This window comes from Malus sylvestris, chromosome 16 (assembly GCF_916048215.2).
Source record: "Malus sylvestris chromosome 16, drMalSylv7.2, whole genome shotgun sequence".
NCBI classification, from domain to species: domain Eukaryota; kingdom Viridiplantae; phylum Streptophyta; class Magnoliopsida; order Rosales; family Rosaceae; genus Malus; species Malus sylvestris.
The window spans coordinates 3,122,322-3,130,340 of record NC_062275.1 but is presented as its reverse complement, the minus strand read 5'-3'; the positions used below and the strand labels follow the sequence as shown (position 1 = coordinate 3,130,340).

Here is an 8,019-nt window from a genome sequence, read left to right as displayed (position 1 = left end):
TTTGGATCTTTTATGTTATCTTCTGTTTATTTTGTCACCCTTTAATTTCTTGGAGGAATATATCATACATGCAATTGGTTATTGGTATATATATATGTGTGTGTGTGTGTGTGTATGTATATATGCGCGCGCGCGATGTTTATATATATCAAGTTGATATGGAGTAATCAATATAATCTTCTAAAAGTACAAGGCAATTAGCGTCTTATGGTTACGTATCTGCATGGTTGCATGAAGATGCACAATATATCACCTCCCTTAATTAAGTTTCATTTTGGCCTTCTCTCTTATCTTTGGTTGGGGGATCACAAATTAACTTAAATTAATTACCTAACTACGTACTCGAAGTACAAACTATTAATTATGACAACGTCATTGCATGAAAATATTGCCTTATAGCTCGATCGTATATGTTGTTCGATCGGCGCCTATGCGGCCTCTTCCAACATTGTAGTTAGATATCATGCACTAGGTTCCTATATAATTTATGGGAAAACTAGCCTCATAAGCATGGGGTGCTGCAGCAGTACTTAATAGTATGTTAAAATATGGTTGTTCTACTGAAATTGGTCAGATTAATTGATCAACAATAAGGTTGTCCATAATTTCAGATTACTTTTATTAATATACAATGATATTGTAAGCCACACAATGATCGAATTATAAAACTTAAATGGATATTAAGGCTTGGCGATTAATTAGTAGTAGGAACCATGAATTAGGAGCGAGGCAAGATGAAGCATGCATGCAACTTTGGCCAATGGCAATGAACAAAGTCAAATCTATCCACAATGTATAAGTTTTTTTTTTAAGTATTTTGTTGGGTGGCTCAATGATTGAGAAAGAATTCCAAATTCGTATTCCACAGTTTGAGTTCAATTGAGAGCAATTACAGACGCTGACTCCAACACAAATCCGCCTGTAGGCTGTAAATCGGAAGAGATGTATATTTTGGGCCGAGCAACATAATGGTCTTGAATGGTTTTGGGCCCTAGAGTTTGGGTTAACCTGATCTAATCTTTCAGTGGACTGAAAACATAGGCCGACGTATTACGTGATCAGTTTGTTACGAAATCAAAACCTCAATACTTCTCAATGGCCCGTATTCCATTCAGAAATAAAATAATAACCCAACTTTAGTAATATAAACCACGAGCTGGTGGCCTAATGGTACATGATGAATTGCAAGACTTCTTTCAAACTAAAAACTAAAGATTTCAAATTCGAAACCCGTTGTTGGTGTGGAAGCCAGACTTGTGGCCAGGAGAAGGCTGAAGGCTAACATTTTTAGTGCTTTTTCCATAATTCATTTGTACTTTTAATAAAGATTGACACTTTCATAAAAAAAAAAAAAAGCTTTGCCAAATTTGTGGCCAGGAGGAGGCTGAAGGTTAGCATTTTTAGTGCTTTTTCTATAATTCACCTGTACTTTTAATAATGATTGACACTTTCATACAAAAAAAGCTTTCAGTCATATACTTTCAAACGCACCTTTAATTGGCATATTATGAAGAAAAATTATCCCTTGTAATTCTCATTAAAATAGTTGGTTTAAGAAGAACAAGTTTTCTTCGTGACTTTTTTAAGACAAAATATTTAAAAAAAAAATGCCGTTCATATTATTTAACATTCATTGAATATGATGAGTTATCCAAACTAAACAAACGAGCCAATTATGTTTTGACAGCAACTAAGAAAAAGAAGAAAACAATAGGAAAAGCAAAAGATATATATACTACACAGTTAAATCAACATTTTTTTTAATTGAAAATGATGCTTTACTAAATATCAGATAAAAGTATAAGATAGAAAAATCAATTTATACTCAAGCGTGAATATTATGAATTAAAACTGCGTCTCAATTAAATAACATATTGTCTGATCACTTTCACGATGTGCAAAAACAAAATGTCTTACAAAAATAAATGTGCTGGAAGAAAACGATGGTGATGTGGACTTCGATAAAAAACTTTTCGAAGAGAGAAATGCGAAAGGGACTCTATAAACTCTTTGCCACCTCATATTTATGGTAAAATATTTGCACAAGAATTGATGTTAAATTATAAGATAGCATAAGTTACAGAAAATCCTATTTTGAGATAATCTCTTTCAAAAAAGAAGAAACGTGAGAGAAATAAAGAAGGGAGAGAACCTTACTTCCAATTATAAAGACAAAGAACCACATTGAAAGTACCATCAAAATAGACAAAAGTAGATGCCGCAACCAAAATGCCAATGCACATTACCCTATTAAATCAAAAGAATCACAGTAGTGCCTCCCGTTTGTACTTCCAATAGCAAATGTCTCTCAAATCTTATCCGCTTTTAAAACATCACAATCAAACCCAAAATTGATTATTCCAATTACAAATATGTATTACTCTTTTAGAACTTCGCATCATACAACAATCATTTTAGTATCTTTCTAATTGTATTTTTAATTAAGGGTAGGTTGCAAAATCATCGTTGTATGATGTGAAGTTCTAAAAGACTAATACATACATGCACTCCAGTGGACAGAACGTTATGTTTTTACATATACGTCTTGGTTTCGAAACTTTCTTCTTTTTTCTTAAATTAGTCGTAATAGTTTAGGGCACCTTCGCTTTCTTTAATAATAATAAATTAAAAAAAAAAAAAAAATATATATATATATATATATATATATATATATTTGCAGTGTAATTCAAGGGCAATTTCGTCAAAAAAAAAATCTCCCGCAAGCAACCCTTTAGCGTGAAAGTGAAGTCGAAGAACGAAAAATAAAAAACAGAAAGAAAGACGAAATACGCTTCAAACATAACCTCGAAAAGAAGTCTCCTTTCCTGTCTTTTATCTGATCATTGTGAGACCTCCGACACCCTTTTTCTTCGCTCCTCTGCTCTCTCTCCGTTTCGGTACACTCCCCTGTAAATTCCGTCCTCTGCAGACAGAAAACCTCAATTTCTTCGCAGCAGTACTTTCAGGAAATGTTGGTTCAGAGGAGAGTGATGACGTGGCGGTCGGTGGCCAAGTCTCTCCAAACACTTGTCGCCCACGCGTCGCTTTTCACGTTCACGACTCTCCTCGTTCTCAAGCTCCACCGTTCCGTCCGCTACCCTTGGTGGTTCGTGATTTTCTATTCCCTCTGCGTTTTTGTTGCCTGTTGTTTGGTTGCCGAGAAACTGAGAGAAAATAATAGGGGAAAAACGGATGGTTTGAATTTTTTATTACCCGAGAGAGTATTAGATACTGTAGTTTTTTCGATTTTTACTGCATTGTTCTCGCAAACTAAAGGGACCCATTTGTGAGTTTGTGAAGCTTTTACCTTTGTGGGTTCAAATTTCTTTGTTTAGAGAGTGAATTGCTGAGAATCCCCCTCAATTTTCCGGTAAAAAACTTGTGGGTTCTGCTTATTAATTTAAAAAGTTTCCTTCTTGGGCTCGTAGTTGATTCTATTGGGCATGCATTTTCAAATTTTCAGTGATCGTGGAAGTTTCTTGCTCGAGATCTTTGGATTTTATGTGATGTTTTTAGTTAGGTTTCGTTATGCTTTCTGTTTCAAGTTCTTATGTGGACTACAATGTTCCGGTATCGGAAATTTCGATGCTCAATGATTCCATTTTGCAAGATAGTTCAAACTGACCAATGCACTGCCAAATCTATAAAAAAATACAGAGTTGAAAACGTACCAATTTAATTAAGAACTTCACAAGGTGTAAGCCATTCATTGTTTCCATGGTTTTACTGGCGGCTGCGTTTGCATAGTAGTTGTAGCTGATTAGTGAAGAATGTCGAAAGAACCTTTTGAGGACATCTAATGTAAGAAAACTGCATGATGGTTTTGGTTTTGGTTTTGGTTTTGTTACTTGTAATTGTCTCGAGGGTTTGGAATATCTTTGATGAAGCATAACTTTCTTTAAACCTCCAAAGCTCAGCTGACTTTTTCGGGATTGATTGAATATATAGTGTTCTGTTTTCATAATACTGCAGGATCATATTTTCCCCTCTCTGGCTGTTCCATGTAGTTGTAGCACGAGGCAGATTTTCGCTACCTGCTCCAAAGCTGCCTAATGATCGCAATGTATGAGATTGTATTTCCATTTTTTCTGCATTTGTCCCCACTGCGTGTTATCATTTTTCCATAGACAATCCAATTTATTTATTTATGTTTCAAGTTGAGCAACAAAAAAGTAAATGTTTCTTTCTTATGGGCAGTGGGCACCTTTTCATGCTGTCATGGCGACACCGTTGCTTGTCGCATTTGAACTAATGCTTTGTATATACCTTCAGAGCAGATATGGTATACAGGCAACATACTTAATGACAAGGATCACTGAAATCATCTTCTTTATCTATAACGAGTTTACTTTTTGGTTGGTCGATAAATGAATTATCTGACAGTCACTTATGATTACTTCTTGGTGAACTTTAGTGTGTGCAGTTGTAAGCTTGAAGATTGTCTTTGCACCCTTGTTGGCATTTGAACTCGCAATTCTATTTGATAATGTCAGGTATCTCTATTTCTTCCAATCATATTTCCAAATTTGAACATCGACCTGAGCTTAAAAAAATCTTGTTAATTTCTTCTGCAAGGCTGTGTAACTTGCAATGTATCATGTGATTTTCAGTTAAGTAAATTGTAATACAGCTCTCGACAAAAAGAATTGTAATACAGCTAAAGTAATTAATGTTTCTATTGTGTAGGATGTGTAAGGCTCTAATGCCTGGAGACGATGAACACGTAAACGATGATGTGATATGGGAAACGCTTCCTGTAAGTGTTTTCCACTATATTTTCATATGATGATTGAGTTGGGAAAGTGCATTTCTTATTCTTAGTAATAATTCTCTTAAATGAATGCAAGTGACGAGCATGACATGAAATATACGGTTGTCAATTTGTTCTGGCACATTTGTTGTATTATTACGAGCAACTTTTATGTGTGCATGCTGAAAATTGATAATTATATCTGTTATTGGGAAAGAAAAAAAAAATTAATGGCAGTTAGAACATTTCTTTCTCGAATAGTATGTATATTAGATGGTACAAGTAAATTAAAGCTGCGTTCCCTTGGACAGGCAGTGAATATAAAGATGGTAATTGGTGCGTGATATATTCCTTGTCTTTGTACATTGTATTTATGGAAATTATATGAATTTAAAGTCATTTATACTTTCTATACTAAATTTAACAATCTTTGGCTTCCAGCACTTCTGGATTTCTATATCCATGGTCTTCTTTCTTGCTGCCACAGTATTCACTCTTTTAAAGATAAACGGTAAGCTTAGTTCTGAGCTGTAGTTGCTGTGTGATTTATCCTTGTTAGCCTACAGTTAGCAATAACATTAACATGTCATGATGCCTTGCTTCGGCCTGATTAAGTACAGGTGATATTTCTGCTCTAGGCTGGTGGGACTTATTCATAAACTTTGGGTACTGGAACTACGTTTACATTTGTGTATACAGTAATGTTTCAAATTTAATGTTTAGTATTCTTTTTCTTCATCTGCTGAAGTAACCTCTGTATATCCTTCTACAGAATTGCACAGGGTTTTGCCTTTCTTGTTTGCACGAAGTGGTATAATCCAGCTATTCACAGACACGCTCACATTCAAGAACCCTGTTCATCTTCAATGAACGTAAGATACCTTGACTGGAATAGTGGCTTAGTCATTTCTTCAGATGAAGATCAAGACGAGACAGTAGTATGCAGCCTGCAGGATATCGGTGGGCATATTATGAAAGTTCCTCTAATCATTTTCCAGATCCTACTCTTTATGCACTTAGAGGTATATTCAGCGTTTAAAAGAACCTATTTGTTGGTAGTTTGGAATGTTCTCAACATGTCATCGTCTCAAGTATATCTATCATTTCAGGGGAGGCCATCGGCTGCTAGGCATATCCCAATTCCAGTTCTTTTTGCTCCTCTTCTTTTACTGCAAGGAGCTGGTCTTTTGTTTTCCGCATATAGATTAACAGAGAAAATTGTTCTTTTAGTACATAATGGAGTTTTTTCTGTAAGATACGTGGACATAGCATCAAAAGTTCGCGAGTATTTTGGGTTCTATCGCCGTGGTTCAAGGTAAGGCTTCATTTCTTTGAAATGGAAAATTTAGATATCCTTTGGAGATCTCTACTCCAAAAAGCTGTAAACAAAAGTTATTGTATGGCCATTGTTGATGGTTATGATTCATTTCATCCTGTTGGCTTGTTAGTTATGATCCATCCTGTTGGCAGGCTATTGGGCTGGTGGTCGATTGACGAAGGAAGTCGAGAGGAACAGGCTAGACTGTATTGTGCAGGGGCTTCAGGGTCTGTGATTTCTACACTCTTCATAACTGCATTTTTTCTGCAATATTTAGGCAATTTTTCTCCATACCTCCTGCTTTCTTATTGAAACAATATTAAAGAGTCCTTGTTTTCTCTTATTTAGAAGTTTTAAGGACCTCAAAATGTTGTGTAGAATCTGTAGATTAGATGCTGGATTTTCTGCAAGGCTTTTTAATGCACACACATGCTTTCACTCTTTTCTGACATGGGAACACTGATTCTTCCATCTTTTAACTTTTGACCAATCAATCACACTTTTTGTTGGAAGCTTAAGCACTTCTTTTATATTCACTCCCAAGCACTTCTTGGAGAAGCACCTATTAAAGTGCTCTAACCCCAAAAAGCTTCTATTTGTTTCAGGCAAACACTAACGAAGCATTTATTTGGTTATAAGGAGTGTTTGTATGCTGCGAAAAGCACTTACAAATATTCTCTTAGTAACATATGATTGGTCTGTACTGATTCTCTAATTTCAGAAACAGCAAGACTAATATAAAGGATTTCTCAACGGAATTATAATGGTCCTTTTCTTTTCACCTGAAATTAAAATTTAGTTATTGCTATACATTTTTAAATTCCTTCCTCTTCCTTCAGTAATCTAGACAGGTCCTGCTGTTTGTGCCTCGTATTTCCATTGCGTCAGTTGCTAAAATGATTCCCCGCTATGACCTTAATCAACTAAACAAACTAATTTGCACTGATAGAATATGTTGCCGTTTTGATTCTCATGTGTTTTTTCCCCTTGTAAGTTCTGTTGCATATATAGATGCCATTTACATTGCATGAAAATAGATGTATCTTGTAAAGTCATCGTTGTCAATTTTTGCTTCGATCTTTTTATCAGGTACAACACTTTTTCACCCGATATAGTGAAGAAGTTGCCTAGATCGGACCTTGTTGAGGAGGTAAACACTAATTTTTATTCTCTTGGCCGACAGCTGCCTCTTAATCGAACCATTTGTCTTGGTTTCACCAGTCTTTTACTGTCTAATTGATATTGGATAATTGGATACATGTAATATCAGCTAATAATAGTTCTTTAAATACTTCTATTTTCCTATCTCAGGTTTGGAAACTGCAAGCTGCACTCAGTGAGCAAACGGAAGTCACGAAATTTAGCCAGCAGGAGTACGAAAGACTTCAGAATGTAATGTTTCAACTGCTGACTTTTAATATTTTCACATTACGAATAACGAAAATTTCAAGGTTGTTTTCATAAATGCCACGAGCCTTACCTGCTTTCGCCGAATCCTGCAGGAAAAGATCCTATGTAGAGTATGCTTTGAAGAACAGATTAATATAGTCCTGCTTCCATGCCGGCATCACGTTCTTTGCAGGTACCTTCTTCATGTACCCATTCACACCCTCGCAGCACATTCTTTACCGGCGTATGCAATTTACGTTGATTTGATTCATCGAATTCGTTATTCTTAATGCATTTTCAGCACTTGTTGTGAGAAGTGTAAAAAGTGCCCCATATGCCGTGTCTGCATTGAACAGCGACTGCCGATATATCATGTGTAAAGTAGGCCTGAAGACCAGCAGCTCCACAACTCTTAAGTTGCTTGTGATTTTAGGTTGAATCAAGCAATTGGAAGCTGGAAATTCTTCTTTCTTCACCCATGCCCTTCATGTTGTATTATAATACCAAAAAAGTTGTAAATATAATGTCGTTATAGTCACCAATTTCAAAAGTGTTGATTGAA

At 35.6% G+C, this 8,019-nt stretch overlaps 1 protein-coding gene across 1 annotated transcript; it reads left to right on the top strand.

The window, feature by feature from the left end:
- The first annotated feature begins 2,769 nt into the window (after positions 1-2,769).
- Positions 2,770-8,019, top strand: LOC126607788 (uncharacterized). Its single transcript, XM_050275512.1, has 14 exons — positions 2,770-3,106; positions 3,973-4,063; positions 4,198-4,282; positions 4,415-4,493; positions 4,687-4,756; positions 5,192-5,261; positions 5,371-5,416; positions 5,523-5,772; positions 5,860-6,065; positions 6,221-6,295; positions 7,158-7,218; positions 7,380-7,460; positions 7,571-7,650; positions 7,759-8,019. The coding sequence occupies exons 1-14, from the start codon at positions 2,970-2,972 to the stop codon at positions 7,835-7,837; spliced, it is 1,410 nt and encodes a 469-aa protein (XP_050131469.1). The 5' UTR covers positions 2,770-2,969; the 3' UTR covers positions 7,838-8,019.